General features: G+C 38.3%; 2 protein-coding genes across 3 annotated transcripts in view; both read left to right on the plus strand.

Annotated features, from left to right (window-relative positions):
* The first annotated feature begins 7528 nt into the window (after positions 1–7528).
* On the plus strand, positions 7529–15260 carry atp6v0b (ATPase H+ transporting V0 subunit b). The gene is made up of 8 exons (XM_089008786.1): positions 7529–7870; positions 8523–8571; positions 9425–9508; positions 10440–10517; positions 10668–10737; positions 12034–12085; positions 12170–12360; positions 13448–15260. The coding sequence occupies exons 1-8, from the start codon at positions 7786–7788 to the stop codon at positions 13472–13474; spliced, it is 636 nt and encodes a 211-aa protein (XP_088864912.1). The 5' UTR covers positions 7529–7785; the 3' UTR covers positions 13475–15260.
* A 1651-nt stretch (positions 15261–16911) lies between these two features.
* The window catches only part of b4galt2 (beta-1,4-galactosyltransferase 2), a 47064-nt gene continuing 36475 nt past the window's right edge, over positions 16912–27500 (plus strand). The window contains exons 1-2 of one of the 2 annotated variants that reach the window (XM_089007856.1): positions 16912–17343; positions 23993–24740. In XM_089007856.1, coding sequence (XP_088863982.1) covers positions 24359–24740 — 382 coding nt within the window. In that variant the 5' untranslated portion in view covers positions 16912–17343; positions 23993–24358. Of the gene's footprint in view, positions 17344–18840; positions 18904–23992; positions 24741–27500 lie in introns of those variants that run through there. The other variant, XM_089007858.1, reaches the window with a different exon arrangement.

Raw genomic sequence — 27500 nt, forward strand, 5'->3', positions numbered from 1 at the left:
AAATTCTTCTTTATCCATTTTACGCTATCCAATATGTTATCTGGCTAGCTATCTGGCTGGCTACCTAGCGAGCACTTTATTTGCTAGCTACAGTAAAGTCTCGTTATATCGATATTCAAGGGAGTCCGAAAAAATATCGATATAACCGGGACTATCGATATATCCGACCCTGTTTGCATGTAATTTTCTCCGTGCGTGCATAGAAATAGTATCGATATAACCGGGACTATCGATATATCCGATATCGATATAACGAGACTTTACTGTATTTGCTAAATGTAGCTAGCTCACTAGCTATCTAGCGTGCTATCTATTAGATATCTGGCTGACTAGTTAGCTTTCTATGAGTGGGTTGAGTGAACGCAGGCGTGTGTGGCTGCCACTGCTCACCCACAGAAAAACGTATCCTGTGACTGTAAAGTGACCTTGAGAATTTTGAAAGTAACAAAAGTAAAAAAAAAAAAAAAAAAAAAATGATTATTAATAGAATCAGAAAGCTTTAATAGTCCCACAATGGAGCTATGTGCAATAATAATCAGCATAATATTATTAGCATAATTTGTAATGTATTATTATTAGCTTATTATTATTATTATTATTATTAGTAGTAGTAGTAGTAGTCTTAGTAGTAGTAGTAGTAGTAGTAGTAGAAGTAGTATTGTTAATAATGATAGTAATGTTCCTAACACATATTACAATTATTATAAACATTTTATTATTAGTAGTAGTAGTAGTAAGAGTAGTAGAGTAGTAGTAGGATTAATAGTAGTAGTAGTAGTAGTAGTAGTATTGTTAAGATAATATTGTTAATAATTATAGTAATGTTCCTATAATCATATTACAATTATTATTATAAGCATTTTATTATTATTATTATTATTATTATTATTATTATTATTATTATTATTATTAGTATTAGTAGTAGTAGTAGTAGTATTAGTCATAGTACTGGTAGAAGTCGTATTGTTAATAATGATAGTAATGTTCCTATAATCATATTATGATTATTATTTTAAGAATTTTATGAATTATTATTATTATTTTTTTTATTATTATTATTATTATTATTATTATTATTATTATTATTATTCCAAGTCAGCGTATTCATAGAACCGAGTCTATCTACTTTGCAACAAAATAATGAATGAAAAATTGAGTACATGAATACATAAAAAAATAAACAAACAAATAAACAAGTAGTATAAGGTTTCTTACGCTGCATTTAATCTTTATGTAGTCCTAAACCTCAATTTTCTGTGGGTGACAAAAACCCTGGCACTGGAATGGGCACATTTTTTTTACACATCATCTGGCAGTGAATTAATTAATGACCATGTGTTAATACACATTTGAATATAACCAAGAGACTATTATAGCTCAGTGCTGCTGTTTTGGTTAGCAACATAAAAAAAAAACGTTTAAACAAGGACTAAACAAGTTTTAAACATGTCTGGCAGTGAATGAGTTAACGTCTGTTAATTTCTCTGCCAGATATTTAATGATAACGTTGAAGGCATGAACAAAAAGAGATTGCGAGGATTGAAAAGTCGCATGCACACCAATACAAGTCTTTGAAGATTCTTAAGTGGGTTTCTGATGAAGCCGCTGGAGTGCGCCCCGTTTTCATTTGAAGGTTGAGTGGCTATATCCATTATTTAATAAGCTAGCATACACTCTCAAGGAAATCAATGTCGTGAGCCACATTTTAAAGCGCTATGCATCAAGCGTCTGCTAGTGCCTGCGTCTCAACGATTATTTTTTTTTTCATATCTGAAGCGAAGAACAAAGGATCCGTTTGAATATATATAGTATAGTATAGTATAGTATAGTATAGTATAGTATAGTATAGTATAGTATAGTATAGTATAGTATAGTATAGTATAGTATAGTATAGTCTAGTATAGTATAGTATAGTATAGTATAGTATAGTATAGTATAGTATAGTATCGCCTAGTCTAGCCTAGCCTAGTATAGTATAGTATAGTATCATCTAGTCTAGTATAGTATAGTATAGTATAGTATAGTATAGTATAGTATAGTATAGTATAGTATCGCCTAGTCTAGCCTAGTATAGTATCGTATCGTATAGTATAGTATAGTATAGTATAGTATAGTATAGTATAGTATCGTCTAATATAGTATAGTATAGTATAGTATAGTATAGTATAGTATAGCATAGTATAGTATAGTATAGTATAGTATAGTATAGTATAGTATAGTATAGTATAGTATAGTATCGCCTAGTCTAGCCTAGTATAGTATAGTATCATCTAGTCTAGTATAGTACAGTATAGTATAGTATAGTATAGTATAGTATAGTATAGTATAGTATAGTATAGTCTAGCCTAGCATAGTATAGTATAGTATAGTATAGTATAGTATAGTATAGTATAGTATAGCCTAGCCTAGTATAGTATAGTATAGTATAGTATAGTATAGTATAGTATAGTATAGTATAGTATAGTATAGTATAGTATAGTATAGTATAGTGATACCTTGACTTACGAACGGAATTGTTTTGAGTGGTTGGAGTGTGTAAGGCGAAAAGTGTGTATCCCAAAAAATAATTTCCCGTAGGAAACCATTAAAATGAGAATAATGCGTTCCCAGGTCTCCATAAAACATATTTTTCTACTTTCTAATTTTCTAAGTCTTAAAACTTTATGTTGATCCGTGTTGATGGCGAAATTAGGAGGAAAACACATAAATAACACGATGGTGAATCGTTGTGTTTTGCACCAAGACTACTATTTGATACTAGTTGACACAAATTCCCAGCAGACAAATCAGCCCATTTCCAACGGAGCTTGGGTGCCATCTTGTGCATTTTCTGGGACGCTACATTGGAGTCCTGATCGACGGTTCGAATTGATACGAAAGGACTTCTTTAATCGATTGCAAACATTTATGCTTTCCTTCTGAAACTCGCCATTTCCGGAGTCATTTTGAAGAAGTTTTAGGACACTTTAACTCATTTTTATTGGTGTTTTGCATTTGACTAAAAATATCAGCCTGCGTTTTTTGGGTATATTAGATGCTATAAAACGTTTTTCTGATGTCAGTTAGGAAACAAAAAAATGGTGTCGGTTGTCCTTTAAACAAAAAAAAAGTCCAAATGTTTTACCGGTTAAAGTGACTCAGTGTACTTTTTTTTTTTAAAACACGTTTTATCCAAACGCCACATTGCAGTTACTCGTGCGCTGACAGTGGCGAGAAAAAAAATGATAACCACTATTTCATAACAAACTTTGTCATGTTTACATATCCGCCATAACCTTTGACATCCGAGCCTTACCCCGCCCCCCCTCCTCCATTCCCCCTTTATGAAATATGATGCAACATCCTGCTAAGGAAAGCAGAAAATAACACGGCGACGCTATGCGCGGTAGCACTTGTTTAATGGCGCTTGATGAAATGAAATGGAAACATTGTGTTGCGTTCGCTCGCCCGCCTCGTTCTCCTTAAGCGGGTGACGGCACCGCCGCCAGAGAGGACATTTGTGTATTTCCCGTGTTCCTTTGTGTTTGAATGCTTTGTAGGTGTGACTCACACGGGCCTTTCATTATTATTAATTATTTTTTTTATTTTAGTTTTGATTTTATATGAGTATGAATTGTGTTTTGAATATCAAATCGAGGACAGTCACTGTTAAAAATACTGTTAAAAATGGTCCTGGGTATTAATATCATCTCATATTAAGCTGACGGGCAACCAAAATTCATCCCGAGTTTGCTTATCATTTTTTTTGTTTTGAATGGCTGGCTACCTAGCTAGCTATCTATTTGCTATCTAACTAGCTAGCTGGCCACCTAGCTAGCTATCTATTTGATATCTATTTGCTATCTAACTAGCTGGCTGGCTACCTAGCTAGCTATCTATTTGCTATCTAGCTATCTGGCTACCTAGCTAGCTATCTATTTGCTGTCTATTAGCTAGCTATCTGGTTGGCTACCTAGCTTGCTACCTAGGTGGCTAACTATTTGTTGTCTATTAGCTAGCTAGGTGGCTATCTGGCTAGCTATCTAGCAAGCTAGCTATCTATTTGCTATCTATTCACTATCTAACTAGCTGGCTGGCTACCTAGCTAGCTATCTATTTGCTATCTATTTGCTATTTAACTAGCTAGCTGGCTACCTAGCTAGCTATTTGCTATCTATTTGCTATCCATTCACTATCTAACTCGCTAGCTGGGAGCTACCTAGCTAGCTATCTATTTGCTATATATTTGCTATCTAACTAGCTAGCTGGCTACCTAGCTATCTATGTGTTTGTTATCTATTAGCTATCTAACTAGCTGGCTGGCTACCTAGCTATCTATCTATTTGCTATCTATTTGCTGTCTATTTGCTATCCAACTAGCTAGCTTGCTACCTAGCTAGCTATCTAGTGGCTATCTCTTTGCTATCTATTCAGTATCTAGCTAGCCAGCTGTCTATTAGTTATCTATTAGCTAGCTAGCTAACTTTTTATCTTTTTGAGTTATTCCTGGTTGAGTGAACACTGGCGCGTGTGGCTGCCGCTGCTCACCCGCAGAAAAACTGATCCTGTTACTGTAAAGTGACCTGGAGAGTTTTGAAAGGCGCTTAGAAATGAAATGTATTATTATTATTATTATTACTGTTAAAAATGGTCCTGGGTGTTGATATCATCTCATATTAAGATAACGGGCTCCGAGTACCACCACGCCGTCTCCCCCACCACCCCCCCACAGATGCAGGTACGCACCCCGCAACTAAAATTCATCCCGATTTCGCTTATCATTGAGGGTTTTGAAAAGCATACATACAATATTTGATTGATGGTAAAAACAGTCAACACTCAAGGTCAAGGCTACTCTGGAGTGTCTTGAGAATTTTAACCAGAGGCAGCCTATAATAAGCAAACTATACAATGTTCTTGACGGTTTCGCATGGCGAGGTCGGCGTGCTTTTTTTCCCCCATGAAAATGTTTACTGCTCGAGGCTGAGTGATGAGGATGCATACAAATAGGCATCGCGTTGCTGAAAATACACTCTACTTATTTTTAATCAAACTGTCTGCTGATAATAATATAATAACTGATATGATCAATGTGGCTTAAAGGACAACCGACGCCACCGGACAAGTTGTGTCCATAATTTGTACAATCACTTCAAATGACTTCTACTGTGCGTATGTTACAAAGATTCCACCGCGTGTATAGCTATATTTTACATTTTAATACTCGCGCTGAATATTCAGGAAGTCTTGTTTTCGAATTGGTGACGATTCCTGACGTGACGTCACGGAGGAAACGCCCCTGACCGAGAAAGCGACACGCAATGCATTTTGGGTACTTTGTTTGGTCTGAAAACATCGTGTTGATCCGTGTTGATGGCGAAATTAGAAGGAAAACACAAATAACGCGATGGTGAATCGTTGTGTGTTGCAGCAAGACTAATATTTGATACTAGTTGACACAAATTCCCAGCAGACAAATTAGCCCATTTCCAACGGAGCTTGGGCGCCATCTTGTGCATTTTCTGGGATGCTACATTGGTCCTGATGGCTCGAATTGATACGGAAGGACTTCTTTAATCGATTGCAAACATGTATGCTTTCCTCTTCAGAACTATTTGAATCATATTCATAACTGGATGAGTAACAAGACAGCATTTCCGAATCTGAAGCCATGGTTTTGATTCTCCAGCAAGGCAAGACGTCCTGGCGTGACATCACGAACAAGGGGGCGGTACCTTCTGAAACTCGCCATTTTTTCGGTAATTTTGAAGTCGTTTTGGGACATTTTAAGTCATTTTTATTGGTGTTTTGCATTTGACTAAAAATATCAGCCTGTGTGTTTTGGGTATTTCAGATGCTATAAAACATTTGTCCCGTCAGTTAGGAAACAAAAAAAAAAATCGTGTTGGTTGTCCTTTAACTATGTGCTTGTCCATCGCTAGCAATGCTAATTGGCTAGGACAAGATGAAACGGTTACCTCGTTGAAATAGTGTCAGCTCTTTTCATCGCCATACTTGTTGCAAAAGCAATTTAACAGTCGCTCATGGAATGTGACTGAATACTAATGATGTGAAAGACAGCTGGATGTGATTGATTAAAAGCTACTGCTTGAGCATGAAGGGAACATGAGATTAATTTATGAATCTCAATTCATGTCAGCGGGGCGCCAAGCCTCTTGACAATAACATGATCTATCGGTTTTATTAACAAGTCGGGGTATCATCAGCGCTGTCATTTTATTTGTTTATTCATGATTCAGTATATGTAGCGAGAAAGCCGGTTCGTCATACAGGGCTTTGAAAAGATGTGCATTAGCGTGACTGGCTAATTTAGTTTGTCAGAATAGTATTATATATGAAATATTCTTTTTTTAGTTTAAGCGCCATTGGTTTTAAAGGACAACCGACACCATTTTTTTTGTTTCCTAACTGACATCAGAAAAATGTTTTATAGCATCGAAAATACCCAAAACTAGCAGGCTGATATTTTTCGTCAAATGCAAAATACCAATAAAAATTAGTTAAAGTAAGCCAAAACTACTTCAAATTACCCCGAAAATGACACGTTTCACAAGGTCCCGCCCCCTTGTTCGTGACGTCACGCAAGAATCAAAAGAAAGGCTTCAGATTCGGAGAATTTCTTGTTAGTCATCCAGTTATGAACATGATTCAAATAGTTCTGAAGAGGAAAGCATACATGTTTGCAGTCCTCCTGTATCAATTCGAGCCGTCAGGACTCCAATGTAGCGTCCCAGAAAATGCACAAGATGGCGCCCAAGCTCAGTTGGAAATGGGATGATTTGCCTGCTGGGAATTTGTGTCAACTAGTATCAAATAGTAGTCTTGGTGCAACACACAACAAGTCACCATTGCATTATTTATCTGTTTTACTTCTAATTTTGCCATCAACACAATGTTTTCAGACCAAACAAAGTACCCAAAATGCATTGCGTGTCGCTTTCTCGGTCAGCGGCGTTTCTGACGTGACGTCACGTCAGGAATCGTCACCAACTCGAAAACAAGACTTCCTGAATATTCAGCGCAAGTCTTAAAACGTAAAATATAGCTATATGCGGTGGAATCTTTGTAAACCACGCTCAGTTGAAATCATTTGAAGTGATTTTACAAATTATGGACACAACTTGTTCTGAGGCGTCGGTTGTCCTTTAAAGTGTATTTAGTTGAGTGCGGACTGCACTACATTGCTGCTTATGACAAAAAAAATGTATTTTTAGGATATTGCCTGAAATTAAAAAGACAATTATGGTGCTAGTGTGTTGCGTTTTTTATGAAGTACATGTATATTCAAAATAATTCCGAGAACCACTCCAGATTTAGTCGTCGTCTGTTGAATACTTAACAATAGCAACACTCACACCTAGTGTCCCTTTCGCACATTACAGGGAGAGTTCGCACACTGGTATTGGAACGCAGCCTTCCGCGAACTAGTTGATCTGAGTTTCTGACCACTACGACCGTTTCAGGTGCGCATATTTTCACTCACATTAATCAGTGATAGAAAAATATCATAACACGCGTGTTTAAATGAATGAGAAATAAGTACAAGGACAATCGGCCAATCGTAAAATGTGAGTGACGTAGGATGGTCAGAAGAATCGAAACGGAACGCGGCCCCTTGATCACATGCTACTCAAGCTGGATCAGCTGACACTGGAGAGCTTCTGCTTTTCACGCTCCTACTCACGCATCATATTTCATAAATCTATTTTTTTGAGTTGAGTCTTGTGTTGTTTCGTACTGAGCCCAATAATCGTCCGCTTATCTACTGAGCGCACCGCCGAATCGATGCTGCTGGAGTGGATGATGGACGGACACGCCATTCTTTACACGGGGGTCACTTTGGCCTTCTGGAGCACAATCCTGATTGTCGGTAAGATCTTTTTGCACCGTTTAACTTGGCAGTTATGAATTAAAATACATTTACCGAAACGTTTTCTAACTACTAAAGTCTTATTATTAGGATTGCTTGACGCTGTATGTGTCATGTATGACAGCTGGGTTTGGGATAAGGCTAAATGCTGGTGACATGGAAGCACTGCGGCGTGTTTGGCGATGGATCGCTGTCGTTCTAATTTTTATTTTTTTTCCCCCTCGCATAGTTTTTAATAAACACTTTTTAGTTCATTCGGGTGACATTATTTGCAAAATGTAGTTTCGTTTTATCCTAAATGTCAAACGTCGTTGGAACTAGCCGAACAAGCTAGTTAGCAAATTGTCGTTAACATAGCCAATAACATAACCATTCAAGTGCTCGTATGTTGTAGTGTCGTGGTTATGATTATATTACTCATAATTCCAAAAATAAACAAACACCCTTAGTGAAAGCGCCGTTTTAAAAACAAAATTTTGTGTTTTACTGTATTCAAGTGATATCGTCCCATGGCGTAAGTGGGGCAGTTCTTCATGACACAATTCTCAATTTAGGATGCCTCTGCACTAAAATGTGATTTATTAGCTGGAGTTGGATGTACTGTTATGACACTAGAACACCGATAAATACAAATATGTCCATTTCCTTGCAGGTATCTGCTACACAATATTTGATTTAGGATTCCGCTTTGACGTGGCATGGTGAGTATCCATCCTTCTTTCCTCTTGTATAGGAGCTCGTTGATTTATAATGATAGTAATAGTAATAGTAATCCTAATAGTAATAATACATTTCATTTATAAGCGCCTTTCAAAACTCAAAAATCTAGCTAGCCACCCATCCACACCACACCTGCCACCCAGCTTGCCATCTGGCTATATAGCTAGCTACCTAGCTATCTATCTATTTGCTATCGAGCTCGCTGGCTACCTAGCTATCTATTTGATATCTATTTGCTATCTTGCTGGTCAGCTGGCTATCTATTTGCTGTCTATTAGCTAGCTATCTGGCTGGCTATCTGGTTGCCTACCTAGCTTGCTACCTAGGTGGCTAACTATTTGTTGTCTATTAGCTAGTTAGGTGGCTATCTGGCTAGCTATCTAGCAAGCTAGCTATCTATATAGCTTTCGATCTATTTGAGTTATTCCGGCTGGCGCGTGTGGCTGCCGCTGCTCACCCACAGAAAAAAAACTGTGACTGTAGAGTGACCTTCAGAGGTTTGAAAAGCGCTTAGAAATCAAATGTATTATGTTGATGATGATGATGATGATTATTATTATCTATTAGTTTTAGCTAGCGTTTAGCCATCTATCAGCCAGCTTTCTATCTTTTTAAGCAAACAGATAGATAGCTAGTACATAGATGATAGATAGTACATAGACGAATCAAATATGCAATTAAATATTGTTTGGACTTTCTACTTAATTTTGATATATTGATACATACTTCAATGGTCCAGGGGAGAAAATGGGGCAGGTTAAGGAATTAGCGCAATTGAGAAAAAATCAACTCATGACTACAATTTCTCGCTTTTTTAAAAAAATCATTTTTCAGGTTCCTAACGGAAACATCACCTTTCATGTGGGCCAATTTGGGTATCGGCTTGGCCATCTCGCTGTCTGTCGTAGGAGCAGCCTGGTGAGTCGTAACTGCATGACAGATGACACATTATGGAATTCTTTTTTTTTTTTTCTTCCTCTTTTGGAGAAAATGCTTTAAAGGACAACCGACAGCATTTTTTTGTTTCCTAACTGACATCAGAAAAACGTTTTATAGCATCTAAAATACCCAAAACACGCAGGCTGATATTTTTAGTCAAATGCAAAACATCAATAAAAATGACTTAAAGTGTCCCAAAACTACTTTAAAATGACCTCGGAAATGGCGAGTTTCAGAAGGTCCCGCCCCCTTGTTCGTGACGTCACGCCAGGACGTCTTCGCCTTGCTCTAGAATCAAAACAATGGCTTCAGATTCGGAGAAGATGCTTAGTTGTTACTCATCCAGTTATGAATATGATTAGTGAATATGAATATGATTTCTGAAGAGGAAAGCATAAATGTTTGCAATCGATTAAAGAATTTACTACGTGCCATTTTGAAGCAACATTAGGGGGAAATGGGTCACCAAAAAAGAGGCAGAAAATGGCGACCGAGCTCCTGTGAGGAATTAATCAGCCTGTTTCCACAGCCTGATAAATTCCTTATATGGAGCTTGGTCGCCCTCTTCTGGCTCTTTTTGGTGCAACATGACGTTTTCAGACCAAACAAGCACAGCAAAATGCATTGACGTGATGGAAGGACTGCTACAATGTGTCCTTTTTTTTCGGTTAGGGGCGTTCCTTCAGTGACGTCATGTCAGGAATCGTCATCAATTCGAAAACAAGACTTCCGGAATATTCAGCGCGAGTCTTAAAACGTAAAATATAGCTATATGCGGTGGAATCTTTGTAAAGTACGCTCAGTAGAAGTCATTTAAAGCCATTTTACAAATTATGGACACAACTTGTCCGGAGACGTCCTTTAAGTGGTGGCAGGTTTGTTTCTTATTGCTTGTGTGTTTATTTCCCAGGGGAATCTACATCACTGGCTCAAGCATCATTGGTGGCGGAGTCAAGGCTCCTCGCATTAAAACCAAAAATTTAGTCAGGTAGGCTCATGAAAGAACCGTTTCACTTTTGTAAGACCTGAAACACGTCTTTTCCCCCTGGATAAAATGTGATTTGATATTGTTTCCTTTGATTTGAAGATTTTTTCCTGTGAACATCTACTCAAGCGACATTTTTTTTTTCTTTCCTAGCATCATTTTCTGCGAAGCTGTTGCAATCTACGGCATCATCATGGCCATCGTCATCAGTAACATGGCTGAGGTAAACTACAGATTCTACTTTTCACATTATACAGGTAACATCCGACTTACGACCAGTTTGACTTACGACCATGACCTCCAGACCCTATTTTAAAACGCCCACCCGTACTTACGACCATGACCTCCAGACCCTATTTTTTTTTAATTTAATTCTACGCCTAGCAACGCAACGCGCTAGCAGGCCGGCAACGTGTACGACAATTTTGGCCAGCCAGCATCTCACTCTTGCACAGCAATCGACCGTGTGATGGCACCAGAGGGGGCGGGGGGGAGTTTGCATGTAATTTAGCCTCCAAGTCTCTATTCAACATTTTGAATGGATTTCAGCTTACGACCATTTTGACTTACAACCGTTTGGTTGGAACGGAACTCGGACGCAAGTCGGATGTTACCTGTATTATCTACTAATTTTAAATGGATCACCAAATTCCTAATACCTCGGTTTACAAACCCCTTGGCTTACGAACTTTTCGGTTTACGAATGTTAAATTTATGAAAATTTTTCCTTGGCTTACGAACTTTTTTCATACACGTATTTGCCTCAATGAGTGATGTGTCTTTCGCGAACGAGCCCGTTCTTCTAACAACAAAATGGCAGCCCACTGCTTTTGTCCTCTATTCCCCGCCCCCAGTCTTCGGTTAAAGCCACGTGATTGGTCAAGAACGCAGCAGTGACAGGAGGTGGTTTAAACATTAAAGAGACAGGCAGACGACAGTGAGAGAGTTTCAACTTTGATAGTTCAAAGGCAGAGTGTCGACAGCAAGGTTAAAATAATCCCATCAATCAGGCTCTACAAACAACCCGCACAAGCCATCTGTACACTTGATGCAAAAAGCTATCAACCCAGCTAAACAGATCACAATTGATGAGGAACTAGATAAAATTATCACAAAGAAAGCACCTACAAGGGATCATTCCTCAAGATCGCAAAAGAAGAAGGTGACGTTCCTCATCAAGTGATTAATGCTGATGAAACAGGCCACTCCATTCCATCAAGCCATCAACGACCATCACAAAGGTAAAGAAAATGACTTTATTATACAGTACTGTTTATTTCTTTAATTTAATACCATAGCACGTGTATTATACATAAAATAAGGTATATTTTGTGTAGTTTTAGGGCTTAGAAAATTAGAACATTATGTTTTATGGGGATCTGGGAACGGATTATTCTCATTTTAATGGTTTCCTATGGGAAATTAATTTTTGGGATACACACTTTTCGCCTTACACACTGTCTGGGAACCAATTAAGTTCGTAAGCCAAGGTTTGACAGTACTTTCTATCATCTTGCAGACCTTCAGCGGAACAACTCCAGAGACCATCGGTGCAAGGAACTACCAAGCCGGTAAGAGTACCAAACCCCCACTAGGTGACGGAATAGCGGCTCTGAAATGACATTGACTCAACGTTTTCTTTTGCGTGTGAGCAGGCTACTCCATGTTCGGTGCAGGCCTGACGGTGGGCTTCTCCAACCTTTTCTGCGGCATCTGCGTGGGCATCGTTGGCAGCGGGGCGGCGCTGGCCGACGCTCAGAACGCTAGCCTTTTCGTCAAGATCCTCATCGTGGAGATTTTCGGCAGCGCCATCGGCCTCTTTGGCGTGATTGTGGCCATCTTGCAGGTGAGTGATAGTAACTTGGAATAGGGAAGTATTTTAAATATCGCGTTTGTGTCTTATTTGTCCCATATGAAAATCTATTTTTAGCGGTTTATCTTAAATCGAAGAAAATGGTGCTAAAGTGGGAAACCTAAAATTGTCAAATTGAATCAATCGTCTGTTTCCGAAAGATACGTTTTATTCACCATGTTTTTTTGTTGTGCTTCATGACAGTATAATATATCAAAAGTACTTGAAGTATCACAACGTGATTACTTGTACAGTGATACCTTAGCTTCTGAACGCTTTAGCTCACAAACTTCGCCTTATTAACACTAAATTTGCGTTCATATAATCATGGCAGACAAACTAGTTTTTGTCGGACAAACCAGACCACTCAGGTGGCTGACGGACTAGTTTTTTTCACCTCCTTTCTTTGAGTTCAGACGTGGTTTGTTATCGAGTGGAGTACTTTTGCTATTATGGGACCGAAAAAGCCGAAGAGGACTCAAAAGTAAATTACGGTCAAATCAGAAGAAGGAGATCATCGAAAAACACAAACGAGCTTTGTGTGACTTAGCGACCCAGTACCAGTATGCTAAGTCGACCATGGCTACGTGTGGCTAAGGGTGTTTCCGTGTTGTTGTTGAAAAACGTCTGTTGATTTGGATTAACGAATAGGAGCTAGCATAGGACAGTGTGAGTGAGGATATTGTCGCAGAGAAAGCACTGCACCTTCACTCGGATATCATCAGAGGTAACTACATCAACGACCATCACAAAGGTCAATAAAACGACTTTATTATACAGTACATTTCATTTATTTAATTATAATACAATAGCATATTTATTATACATAAAATAAGGTATATTTTGCGTCGTTTTAAGGCTTATTTCGTAGAAAATTATGTTTTATGGGGACTTGGGAACAGATCATTCTCATTTTAATGGTTTCTTATGAGAAATAAATGTTTGGAAGATGAACTTTTTGCCTTACACACACTTTCTGGGAACCAATTAAGTTCATGAGCTGAGGTATCACTGTACTTCTATAGAAAATGTCAAGTATGCAAGCGTTGACACTATGTATGTTTCTTGTCCTCACTCGAAGACGTCGAAAGTAAAGATGGGCGACTAGAAGACGACAAGAAGATGAACAACACCGCTGGAAAAATAAAGATGTGTAAATAATACACCGTAAATTATTTAAATGTTCTACTTGCCGTGTATCGTCTTGAATTGTCATTTCACGAAGAATCGTTGTTTCTTCACACTCTTTATGAATGATGCTTAAAATGGAGTATTTGAATATCGTATGTTTCGTTTTTTTTATGCGTGTATGTTTTTGTTTTTGTTTTTTTTTTTTGTTCCTCTTGTGAAGCATGAGCTTGCTTAGCGTTGTTTTCATTACGGTTTCCTGGTCTGTCAGAGACCTGAATACTCAGTTGTGCCTCCTCGATGTCACCGATCTTTGTGAAATTAGGTGGACATTTTTATCAGGATAGGATAAACACAAAAAAAAGGTCTTACAGTCCTAAACTTGAAATGAAAGACGGAATTGAACATTATTGGTCTATTCCAATTTGTGAATTCACTTAAAGGACAACCGACACCATTTTTTTTGTTTCCTAACTGACATCAGAAAAACGTTTTATAGCATCTAAAATACCCAAAACACGCGCGCTGATATTTATGGTCAAATGAAAAACATCAATAAAAATGACTTAAAGTGTCCCAAAACTCGACTCAGAGATGCCGAGTTTCAGAAGGTCCCGCCCCCTTGTTCGTGACGTCACACCAAGACGTCTTGCCTTGCTCTAGAATCAAAACAATAGCTTCAGATTCGGAGAAGATGCTTTCTTGTTACTCATCCAGTTATGAATACGATTCAAATAGTTCTGAAGAGGAAAGCATAAATGTTTGCAATCGATTAAAGAAGTCCTTCCGTGTCATTTTGAGGCTTCTGGACTCCAATGTAGCGTCCCAGAAAATGCACAAGATGGCGCCCAAGCTCAGTTGGAAATGGGATGATTTGTGTCAACTAGTATGAAATAGTAGTCTTGGTGCAACACACGATTCACCATCGCGTTATTTATGTTTTTTTCCTTTTAACACGGATCAACACAAAGTTTTCAGACCAAACAAAGTACCCAAAATGCATTGTGTGTCGCTTTCTCGGTCAGGGGCGTTCCTTCCGTGACGTCACGTCAGGAATCGTCACCAACTGAAAAACAAGACTTACTGAATATTCAGCGCAAGTTTAAAACGGAAAATATAGCTGTATGCGGTGGAATCTTTGTAAAATACGCTCAGTACAAGTCATTTCAAGTGATTTTACAAATTATGGACACAACTTGTGTCCATTGAGGCGTCGGTTGTCCTTTGAATAAGCCTGTATCATCACAAATAGAGACAAATGTGAATATAAACTTGATTCCAAATGTACAAAAAATATATACAATTGAAATGTAGAACTACTTTTGTTTTTTGTTCTTTATTTTTGTCCATATTTTTTAAGCACAGTAACTGTCCTCATATGTACTAATTCTATCATTCCGTAATAGGCCAAAGTTGAATTACACAGGCCTTGTCGGTGGGAAATACTGTACAATATCAATCTGACAGACTAGCCTAACTAACCAAACGACCAATCTCCCCTCCTTGTAAATTATCCCGTACTTGTGAAAGACTATTCATTTGGATTTAATTGTCATTATCATAAATGTTCCAAATGTGATTCCACCCACATCCCTGACATGATTAACCTGGAAGCAATTTGTGTACCAACTCCTCCATATTTTGTCCGGTTGGTACTCTCTGTATGTGTGTGTGTGTGCACGTGCCTGCGTGAATGTGTGCGTGCGCAGTTATATTGATGTGATGGTGACAAGAAAGTCAATGTCCAATAAAAATAAGAAAGAGTTGATCGTGTCCTCATAAATGTCCGTGGGTGTAAAATAAAACCATCCAATTACGTTGCACTCTGCTGCACGAGGCCCAAGCCAAATTTTTGGCAGTGATGATGTTGCTAAATCCTCTAGATGGCGCAGCTAACACATATACGTACTAGTGCTGATGAGAGCACAATTAAACGCCATTGTGACTACATTCATTTACAAAAAAAACTATATAATAATACATTTCATTTATAAGCGCCTTTAAAAACTCTCAAGGACACTTTACAGTCACGCGATATTTTTTTCTGCAGGTGAACAGCGGTAGCCACTCGCACCAGCGTTCACTCAACCCGGAAGTAACAAAGTAAATATATACATATTTAAATTACAGCTCTTTCGCCAAATGTCGAGCTCTCCCTACCGCTTGTTTATGTCTATTATCTCGAGATAATATTGACATTTTTTTTGTAAAACCGTTTTCAGCCAATAATATAACTTGCCCCACTCAATTGAAAATTGACATAACTGAAGCGATTTCATGTTTATTAATTTTCTGAACTGAAACTTCAAATATGATTTCGAAAATATAACCTGTCTTGTTTACTTGCCGCCATCTTGCCTCATACCGAAAGATAAAAAAGGCAGAACATTTTTGCAGCTGCCAAAATATTGACATTTGACGAACAACCCCCCCCCCCCCCCCCCAAAAAAAAAAAAAAAATAAAAATAAAAAATGAATAAAAATCTTCTTAATAATGGCTTTCTGGGTCGTGTTCTATCATCGTGTTGGTACATTACGATGATTAATAAATATAGTATTTGTTGATCTTCAGGAAAATGTCAATCACACCCCTGATATTCTGAATGATGACCTCTTTCTCTCCATACTTGCTCATTACATCTTAATACATCTGTGTAGCTTTATCTCTTGTTTCTATTTGTAATTGTATTTTATTTATTATTGTATATATGCTTGTCTGTGCATTGTCATCAAATTGTTAGTATAGTTTTGCTTTTTTGAATGTTGCTGTGCCGATGACCATTTTTTGTTTGGGAGCCTTTTACTGAGCGCCGTCATCTTTATTAAGTTGCTTGTTCTATAGCCACAAGGGGACATAAACCAGCGTCTACTTGTGCCAGTCCCAGGCCCGGATAAATACAGAGGGTTGTGTCAGGAAGGGCATCCGACGTAAAAGCTTGGCTAAAACAAACATGCGAATCAAACCTCTGAAGATGGAGGACACTGATTCGCTGTGGCGACCCCTTGAAGGGAAAAGCCGAAAGGAAAAGAAGAGATCTTCATATTTGTCAATGTAGTTTAATTACTGTTTATTTTTAAACGATATATATATATATTTCATATCTCACACGTATCCAATTTAATTCTACTAGATATTTTAAAATGAATTTAAAATCGTATTTCTGATATTCCAAAAAACATCTGCCTGCATGACAGTTCAAAGTTCAATTGGTCAAAAAAAACATATATGTACATGTCTATGTGTCTTTAATTAATATCGAGAAAAATCACGATCGTTTCCTGATCGCTAGGGTCTGAAAAAATACACACAAAAAAAAAAACGAATTAAGTGGAAGATTAAAAAAAGACAAAAGGCGATTTTCTCTTTCACTTGCTTTCTCCTCGGGCTTCCGTAGTTAGTGAAAGCGGAGCAGAAACCTGCCAGAAAGAGGAAGAGGAGCATCCCTCCATCTCCATCATTCCTTCGCTTTCTTTTTTTTTGTTACCTTGACCCCCTCCCTCGCCCACTCCCCGGGGAAAAAAAAGCCAACAAACGCCTCAAAATGAGGACGAAACCATGAGGACGTCGCTTCTCTACTCGCCTCCTTTTCGCTTGAACGACGTCGACGCGACGGATACGCTTGACGCTAGCTAAACCACACGAGTGCTTTAAAATATATATATATATTTAATTCTACATATTTTTTCAGATATCGGCGACTACATATTTGTCTATATTGGATGCAGAATTGATTTATTATTATTATTAATAATAATAATAATCGTTATTGTTATGATATCTTGAATTCTCTAACGCGATGTGTTGCAAAGAAGACAAAAAGATGCAAGTATCTCCGTGACCAAATCAAGGTAAGCATCCCTGGTCTCCCCCACCCCCACGCGAGTTTAATTTTCCCATCATTTTTTTTTGTTATTGTGTATGGTGCTAAATCTTTCATTGTTTCTACTGTATCATTTACCACCCGCCATGCTAGCCTCGCTCCCTTTGCACAACACCAGTTTTTTTCCCTCCAAAAGTCCACTCTGCAGCTTTCTCGGAATAACTGCGTTATTTAGTTATTATTTATTATTAGATGACTAGAAGATAAAACGTCTTGAAGGTCTTTTAAGTTCTGTTTGCGATGTAATGTAGGGAAAGAGAGACCCATTTCAACTGTAAGAGCAGAGCATCTCAAAACCCACCTATTTAAAATGGCATTTCCGGTGTAGCTCTCTCGCTTGTTTCTATTTATAGTTGTATTTTATTTATTGCATTCTATTTGTGATTATATTTTATTTATTATAGTACCTATGCTTGTATGTGACTGTAAAGTGTCCTTGAGAGCTTTGAAAGGCGCTAAAAATGTCATGTATTATTATTATTATTATTATTGTCATCAATGGCGAGTATAGTTTTTGCTTTTTTTTGAATGTTGCTGTCCCGATGGACATTTTGTGTTTGGGAGTCTTTTACTGAGCGAGTTGCTATTTCTGTAGCCACAAAATATACCTTATTTTATGTATAATAAATGTTCTATGGTATTATCATTAAAGAAATATACTGTACTGAATAATAAAATCGTTTTATTGACCTTTGTGATGGTCGTTGATGGCTTGATGGAATGGAGTGGCCGGTTTCATCAGCATTAAACACTTGATGAAGAACGTAACCTTCTTCTTTCACTATCTTGAGGAATGATTGATCCCTTGGAGGTGCTTTCTCGGCCATAATCTTACCTTGTTCCTCATCAATTGTGTTCTGTTTAGCTGGGTTGATAGCTTTTTGCATCAAGTGTACAGATGGCTTGCGCTGGTTGTTTGTGGAGCCTGATTAATAGGATATTTTAACCTTGCAGTCTACACTCCGCCTTTGAACTATCAAAGTTGAAACTCTCTCACTGTCGTCTGCCTGTCTCTTTAATGTTTCAACCACCTCCCCTCACTGCTGCGTTCTTGACCAATCACGTGGCTTTAACCGAAGACTGGAGACAGGGAATAGAGGACAAAAAAAGTCGGCAGCCATTTTCTTTTTGGAGAACAGGCGTCACTCTCTATCTGTAAACCCCACCCTCCCCCTCACTGCTGCGTTCTTGACCAATCAGGTGGCTTTAACCGACGGCTGGGGGGGGGCGGGGAATTGAGGACAAAAACAGTCGACTGCCATTTTGAATTGGATCGGATTGGATTTGCCTTTATTAGTCTCGCAGTGGAGAAATTTACATTTCACAGCAGCAAAGTGACAAAAGGAATGAAAGTAGAAAAAAGAAATACATGAGCTGCTGGAAAGGCAGCCACTCTCGCGTCTTGAAGTCAAAAGAACAACAAAAAAGACTAAATCACAAATTTTGTTGTCACAGGAACGGGCTCGTTCGTGAACGACACATCACTCATTGAGGCAGCTCCGTGTACGAAAAAAGTTCGTATGCCAAGGTAAAAATAATCATAAATTTAACGTTCGTAAACCGAAAAGTTCGCAAGCCAAGGGGTTCGTAAACCGAGGTATCACTGTATTTACATACCAAATTAAAATCCTACAATGCACCAATAAATTTTATACAAGTGTAAATGGCCAAAGTTAAACATACTAGTTGAAGGATAACCCGTAGCAGTTGCGTTGTAGCATAGTTTGTCGGAATTTGGCCGGACAGCGTCGAGTTGCACTACAATGTGAGCTGCCCGGGGAGGGGTTTGGCCTCTGAACCTCGGCGCTTTTTTTTTGCGCGATGCGCGAGACGAGGCCATATCGGCACTCGCGTGCGGCAACGTCTTCGGTATCGCTCATCAGATAGCGAAGAGGCGTATCGTGCCGTCTGGGAGCTTTAATTAGAGACGGAAGGTCATCGCTTCGGCGCTTTGAAACATTGATGCCTGATAGACAAAGTTGATTGGAGTCAGCGCGCGCCTCATGGGAAGCGGAAACAAAAGGAGAACGCACGCAATTAGCTGAGTTCATGTGATGCCTCAGAAACCATTCGATAGACTTTAGTTTTATTTTTTATTTTTAAATCTGAGTCCAGTGGACCATGCCATTCTCTTTAAAGGACAACCGACACCTCCGGACAAGTTGCGTCCATAATTTGTCAAATGACTTCTACTGAGCGCATTTTACAAAGATTCCACCGCATATACCGTGATACCTTGCCTTACGAACTTAATTGATTCCTAGACAGAGTGTGTAAGGCGAAAAGTGTGTATCCCAAAAATTAATTTCCCATAGGAAACCATTAAAATGAGAATAATCCGTTCCCAGGTTCCGATAACACAAGGGTGTCAAAGTCATTTTTTGCCGCGGGCCACATTGTGGTTATGGTTTCCTCTCGAGGGCCGTTATGAATTTGGGGAACCCATTAGAATGTTTAAATCCCTTCAAATATTACATATAGAGCACACAGCAAATTAATGAATAACTCGTTTTCAAATCTGAAGTCAAGAATGACTTTTATTGTGGTTGACATCCAAAAATATGACATTTTGGCTCAGATTTTAGCAATCATCATTGAATTTAACAAGTTTGATTTGCTTTCGCGGGCCGAAAAAAATGATGTGGCGGGCCGGATTTGGCCCGCGGGCCTTGACTTTGACACCTGTGCGATAACACATACCTTTCTCTCTCTTCGGTCTCCTGCCTGGCAGTTCAAGACTCAGCATCCTTCTCCCAATATAGTCACTCTCTCTCTCTTCTGGACATGTCCAAACCATCTCAGTCTGGCCTCTCTGATTATTATTATTATTATTATTATTATTATTATTATTATTATTATTATTATTATTATTATTATTATTATTATTATTATTAATACATTTCATTTAGAAGCGCCTTTCAAAACTCTCAAGGACACTTTACAGTCACAGGATATTATTATATAATTTTATTTTATTATTATTATTATTATCATGATCATATGCGAGACTAATAAAGGCAAATCCAAATCCAATGATTATGGATATGATTATGATTATGATGATTATTATTATTAGCTAGCTATCTAGCTGGCTATCTGTTAGCTATCTATCCAGCTTATAATAATAATAATAATAATAATAATAATAATAATAATAATTATTATTATTATTATTATTATTAGCTAGCTACCTGGCTATCTGTTAGCTATCTATCCAGCTAGCTAGCTAGTTACTAACTGGCTGGCTGGTTAGCTGGCTATGTATTAGCTATCTATTGGCTAGCTTGCTAGCTGGCTATTTATTGGCTATCTAATTGCTAGCTAGCTTGCTTTCTATCTATTTGAGTTACTTCCCGATTGAGTGAATGCTGGCTCATTTGGCTGCCGCTGCTCACCCACAGAAAAACTGATCCAGTAACTGTAAAGTGTCCTTGAGAGTTTTGAAAGGCGCTTACAAATGAAATGTAATATTATTGTTATATAGATATGATTCATAAGTGGATTGTGAGTTATTATTAGAATGGGTCGTTTTTTTTATATTTTTACTCGTGATCACGTTTATGTGCGTGCGTTAGCTTAAAATATTGCAGCTATGCGTAAGCCATCTATTCCATTTATGTGACGAGAGCAGAAACGATGAGCGAAGCGCGTGAAACATTTTCCTTCCGACGCTCCTTCAGCTTGAATTAAACTCTCCATTTTTAAAGCCTTGACCCGAACGGCTACACTCGACTGATTTGATTCACACGTACGCAGCGTACACACACGTCAGCCTTTTCGCCTTCCGAGACGCGCCATGCCTTCTTCTTCTTCCTCGACATAACATCGCACTTAGGTTTGAGAGAATACACTTCGGTCGCGAGTTACCGTCGCAAATGGTGTCATCACAACGCCACCATGCTTATTTAAATGTAAAATACGGCTGCTTGCATAAAGGCAGATGAAGTTGAACACGCAAGACGCCATCTTTTTTTTCCGCCATTTTACATAATAGGAAAAAATCTTTTTCCAGTTTTTCCAATTTTTGACTTTTTCAGACCAAAATGACCAGATAAAACTAAATATGTACAGTGATACCTTGGCTTACGAACTTAATTGGTTCCCAGACAGCGTGTGTAAGGTGAAAAGTATGTATCCCAAAAAATAATTTCCCATAGGAAACCATTAAAATGAGAATAATCCGTTCCCAGCTCCCCATAAAACATAATTTCCTACTTTCTAATTTTCTAAGCCTTAAAACACAACACAAAATATACCTTATTTCATGTATAATAAATGTGCTATGGTATTAGAATTAAAGAAATACACTGTACTGTATAATAAAGTGGTTTTATTGACCTTAAGGACGACATCAACATTCAATTCAGCGCAAGAAACCTTAGACTCTCTTCTTTCATTGGAAAAAAATAGTTAATTCCTAAATTATATGCGTCTGTAGTTATCTGAGCTTGAAATGGGGGCGGCTGTCCAAAATCCAATGCATTACATACATATTGGTTTATATAGCGCTTTAACAACAACTGAAGCTGGAACAAAGCGGTAACATGGAAAAAAAAGAGAAATGCTGCCCCTTGCGGAAGGGAAAAACATTACCAGAGGTCCGGCCAGCGCTTTATCTGCACCCAAGCATGACAAAAACAAAACCCGAACAAATTTGAGAATGGCGTCACACTTTTCAATTCCTGAATAAATTTGGGAATGGCAGCGAATGAGTTAACGGCTTATTGTATATAGTTTAATCAGCAATTGTATAATTTAGTTTTATTTATGGTTTTATTGTTCGGTGTATTGTTCTTTTCATTGTAAAGTTTCCCTGGGAGTTCAGAAAGGTGCTTGTAAATTAAATTTATTATTATGATGATTATGATTTTGATTATGATTATTATGATTATTATGATGATTATTATTATTATTATTATTATTATTATTATATTCTTCTTCTTCTTCTTCTTATATTATTATTATTTATTATTATTATTATTATTATTATTATTATTATTATTATTATTATCCATCCATTTTTCCGGACCGCTTATTCCTCATTAGGTTCGCTTATTATTATTATTATTATTATTATTATTATTATTATTATTATATTCTTCTTCTTCTTCTTATGTTATTATTATTATTATTATTATTATTATTATTATTATTATTATTATTATTATTATTATTATCCATCCATTTTTCCGGACCGCTTATTCCTCATTAGGTTCGCTTATGATTATTATGATTATTATTGTTATGATTATGATGACGATGATGATAATGATGATGATGATGATGATGATGATTATTATTATTATTATTATTATTATTATTATTATTATTATATTCTTCTTCTTCTTCTTCCTCTTATTAATATTATTATTATTATTATTTTTATTATTTTTACAGTGAGCGTTCCATTTTTACATTTAGCGATGCTAACTTTTTTCATTGGCTAAGCATGGGAACATTTGAATGTCCAACATAATTGTATTTGACATGACACCTTCTGCCTCAAGGTTAATACATCCGAATGGATGTATTAACTCTTGAGATTAATTTAAAAACATATTTGGGATTAAAAAAAAAAAAATATATTTTGTTCTGTGAAGGATAATTTGACACACGGGCATTTCATTATGAATTCCCGCCCTTCTCTCTCCCATTAAGCCCCTCCAAGATTAACTTTAACAAAACACCGGTGTTAAGTGAGATCAGTTCTCCACATTAATAGTCCAAAACCGACAAAAAGAAAAGTCCAGGCTGAAATTCATACCCAGAACCTCAGTACAGATGTTGTAGAAAACTACGTACAGTGATACCTTGGCTTACGAACTTTATTGGTTCCCAGACATAGTGTGTAAGGCGAAAAAATGTGTATCCCAAAAATTAATTTCCCATAGGAAACCATTAAGATTGAATAATCAGAATCAGAATCATCTTTATTTCCAAGTACAGTAAAGTCTCGTTATATCGATATTCAAGGGAGTCGGAAAAAATATCGATATAACCGGGACTATCGATATATCCGACCCTGTTTGCATGTAATTTTCTCCGTGCGTGCATAGAAATAGTATCGATATAACCGGGACTATCGATATATCCGATATCGATATAACGAGACTTTACTGTATGTAGAACACACAAGGAATTTGTTTCCGGTAGAACACGCTGCACTAGTATCATCATCAAAAAATTGCAAAGAGGCACTATACAGTTCCATTTGGGCTACTGTTCAAAGTGTTAATGGCTTTGGGGAAGTAGCTATTTAAATGTCTTCTGGATTTGTTGCGCATGGATCGTTAGCGCCTGCCTGAGCTGGAAAAGGTGGTGGGCAGGGTGCGGAGGGTCCAGTAGGATTTTCCGCGCCCTAGTTTGAATTCTTGCAGTGCGCAAGTCCTCGAGAGTGGGTAGGGTGGCGCCAATGATTTTTTTCATTGGTAAAGTTCGTATGCCAAGGTAAAATGTTCATAAATTTAACGTTCGTAAACCGAAAAGTTCGTAAGCCAAGGGGTTCGTAAACCGAGGTATCACTGTGTTTGACAATAAAGCTTTGACTTTGAAAAGCAAATCAGATTGTCTTTTCTGTGATTATTAACGTCATGGCACCTTTCTTTTTACCCCCTTAGGTGCCCGAGACCACCAACCAGGAGGTCCATGTCACCAAGATCCTCCACGGCATCAGGATGACTTTTTGTCAGGAACCTGTGACGATGTTTTGATTGATCTGAATTGATCGTCAGATGCCGTCGGAGCATGAGCGCCGATCACATTGCCTTATATCGGAGCTAACGCTCATGATCATGACCCGAGTACTCTTTTGGGTTGAAGTCTGTCTACGATCAATTGGGATGAAGTTGTTTTAGCTCCACCCGTGGTCATGCGGAGAAACATCAGGACCAAAATGGACGCAGGAAATATCCTCGGAGCCGTTACGTCCCTCCCGGAGAGCCCATGAGCAATGCGGAGAGAACACTTGGCGTCGCGATGAGCGCATGATTGCATCAGCGACGCGCCATCTTGGTCGCTCGCGGTCCTCGGTCATGACCCGGCTGATGTTGGGCCGAACTCTGGAGCGCATCTGCAAGGGCGTCCTGTTCCTCTGCCTGCTCCATTTCCTCATTATGATGATTCTCTACTTTGACGTCTACTCGCAGCGCTTCGACCTCTTCAGCCGCTTCAACAACGGGCGCAACGGCTCCCGTAACAATGGCAGCGGACATCATTTTTACTTCTATAACATCTCCAGGCTCAACGCCACCGCCGCCGGTTTCCTGGCGACGGGTGAGCGGGTGGGGCCGACTGTGCAGATCCTCTCCAATCGAACGCTTTCGCCCAAGCCCCTGCCGCCATGTCCTGAAACCCCGCCTGGTTTGGGTGAGTCATCCTGTCTGCCTGTGTGTGTGTTTGTATGTGTGTGTGTGATTGTATGACCAGTCTCGTGAGGACCACTAACATTTTATACCATACGTAGTGAGGACATTTTTGACAAGTGAGGACCTTTTGGACGGTCCTCACAAGTTTTTCATTCTAAAGGCGTCTAGAGGGTCTATATATGCATCTGTTAAAGTTTCAGAAAGGTCCTCACAAATTCACCCAAAATGATTTTTTTGGTGTGTATTTTCATTTCACTTGGATACACACACTTTTTACTCACTGTGTATGTTTGTGTGTGTGTGTGTGTGTGTGTGTGTGTGTGTGTGTGTGTGTGTGTGTGTGTGAGTGGTTAATGAGAGGAAAAAGTTCCTACCACAAAAAGTACAACGATATTTTAACCAAATTCACTACAGGGATGAGGACTTTGAATGTACCCATTCAGAAACCTCACTCCTGCTGTTATTTCAGTTTCAAATCCACGTTTTATTTATTTGTTTTTAAAGAAGTTGAAGTGGGAAATGGGGTGACATTTAGTGTTCAAATGTAACACGAGTTCTTCTCTAAACTTATCAGCAACTGTGGTCCTCACTCCTTATCTGGAGTTATCCGGACCTCACAGAACCATTGAAACAGAAATGTGTGTGTGTGTTTACGTGTGTATGTGTGTATGTGTGTATGTGTGTGTGTGTGTGTGTGTTGTGTGTGGTTAATGAGAGGAAAAAGTTCCTACCACAAAAAGTACAACGATATTTTAACCAAATGCATACAGCGGTGAGGACTTTGAATGTACCCATTCAGAAACCTCACTCCTGCTGTTATTTCAGTTTCAAGTTCACTCTTTATTTCTGTGTTTTGAAAGAAATTGAAGTGGGAAATGAGGTGACATTTAGTGTTCAAATGTAACACGAGTTCTTCTCTAAACTTATCAGCAACGGTGGTCCTCACTCCTTGTCTGGAGTTATCCGGACCTCTCAAAACCATTGAAACAGGAATGTGTGTGTGTGTGTGTGTGTGTGTGTGTGTGTGTGGTGTCACTCTGACGGCTACACCTCCTAAAAAATAGCAAAATGTCAAGTATAAAATAAAATGAAGCTTTTACTGTTCCATTTGGAGAAAAAAAATATTTATCTTTTGAATAGTTACCGTATTTTCCGTTGCATAAGTTGCACCGGAGTATAAGGCGCACCCCCAATGTGTATACGGAACTGTCGCGGCTCGGAATTGAAGCGGATTGACGTGTGACAGGAGATGTGAGATAATCTCTTTTTGTCAATGAATGCTACTGCTTCGTGTTCGCGTTCAACATTTAGCTTGTAGTAAATAGGCACATTTCACCGTGATGTCCTTGATCCACTGGTAAAAAAGTCAATTTGACCCTCTCCTCTTTCCTCTAGAACTGCTTCATGTAAGAAAGAGGGCACAGAAAGTGCTTCAGATTGAATATCTGAGTCTTTGTGTTGTCATATTATTTTGTTATTTAGTTTTTTTTTTTTTTATTTCAAGATGGCGCCGCCGTGAGAGTGGCTGCCTTTACAGCAGCTTCTGTTTTTTTTCTACTTCTTCTTTTCCTTTCTTCTTACTTTCATTACTTTGCTGCTGTGAAATGTAAATTTGTCCAGTGTGAGACGAATAAAGACTAATCTAATCTCCTTTAACACTAGCAAAAAGACTCGTGGGGTTTGTACATTTCCAAAATCTTCTGCCAAACCTTTTTATTTAGCTATTTAGCTAGCTACTGTATCTATTAGCTATATAGCTAGCTATTAGCTATCTATACGCTAGGTATTAGCTATCTATTATCTAAGTATTAGCTATCTATTCTCTAGGTATTAGCTATCTATTCAGTTGGAATTAGCTATCTATTTGCTAGCTATTAGCTATCTATTAGCTAGCTAGCTTGCTATCTATTTGAGTTACTTCCGGGTTGATTGAATGCTGGCCTGTGTGACTGTCGCTGCTCACCCACAGAGAAAGACTTCTGAGACTGTAAAGTGACCTTGATAGTTTTGAAAGGCGCTTATAAATGAAATATATTATCATAATTATTATTATTCCATTTTTTTTTTAAGATTTTGGAAATGTACAAGCACCCAGCAGTCTTTTAGCAAGTATTACATTAGATTAGATTAGATTAGCCTTTATTCGTCTCACAGCGGAGAAATTGACATTTCACAACAGCAAAAACAAAATACAGGAGCTGGTGTAAAGGCAGCCACTCCCACTGCGCCATTTTGAAGTCAAAAACACACAAAAAAAAGATTTATTCACATTTTCTGCTCTTATAGACTTGAGTGTTTTCCGCGAGGAGCCTAGCTTGGCTAAAATTCGTATTTTTTTGTTGTTGTTGTTGGTGAAAGCGACGCACATCAGACAATCACAGGGGTTGTGAAAGGCGTCGTTTACCTTGCCAGACATCACCTGCTGTTCTTTTCTTTGGCGGCTAAACACCCTGTTGCGTTTCTCGCGATGCACTCGCGTCCCGCAAACGTATTCCGGACACCCCGTTGCGTTTGATGGAGACGTTTGCGGTGGCCATTTTGTTTTTTTTTTATTTTGTATTTTTGTAAACGGGACTCTTTCAAGGTTCAACCCTTTGAATACGATTCTGTAATCAGGATATTTTTTGTCGTCGCCGGGCCTCGCTATACTGCTGCTTTCAACCGTTGAATAAGTGTTGTTGATCAAAACGTGGAGGACAATGTCAGAATTTTCAAAATGGCGGCCTTCTCAATCACTCGTGTGCTTATAGCGATTCCCGCG

This window comes from Hippocampus bargibanti, linkage group LG11, assembly GCF_051943395.1.
Source record: "Hippocampus bargibanti isolate YZ-2025 linkage group LG11, ASM5194339v1, whole genome shotgun sequence".
NCBI classification, from domain to species: domain Eukaryota; kingdom Metazoa; phylum Chordata; class Actinopteri; order Syngnathiformes; family Syngnathidae; genus Hippocampus; species Hippocampus bargibanti.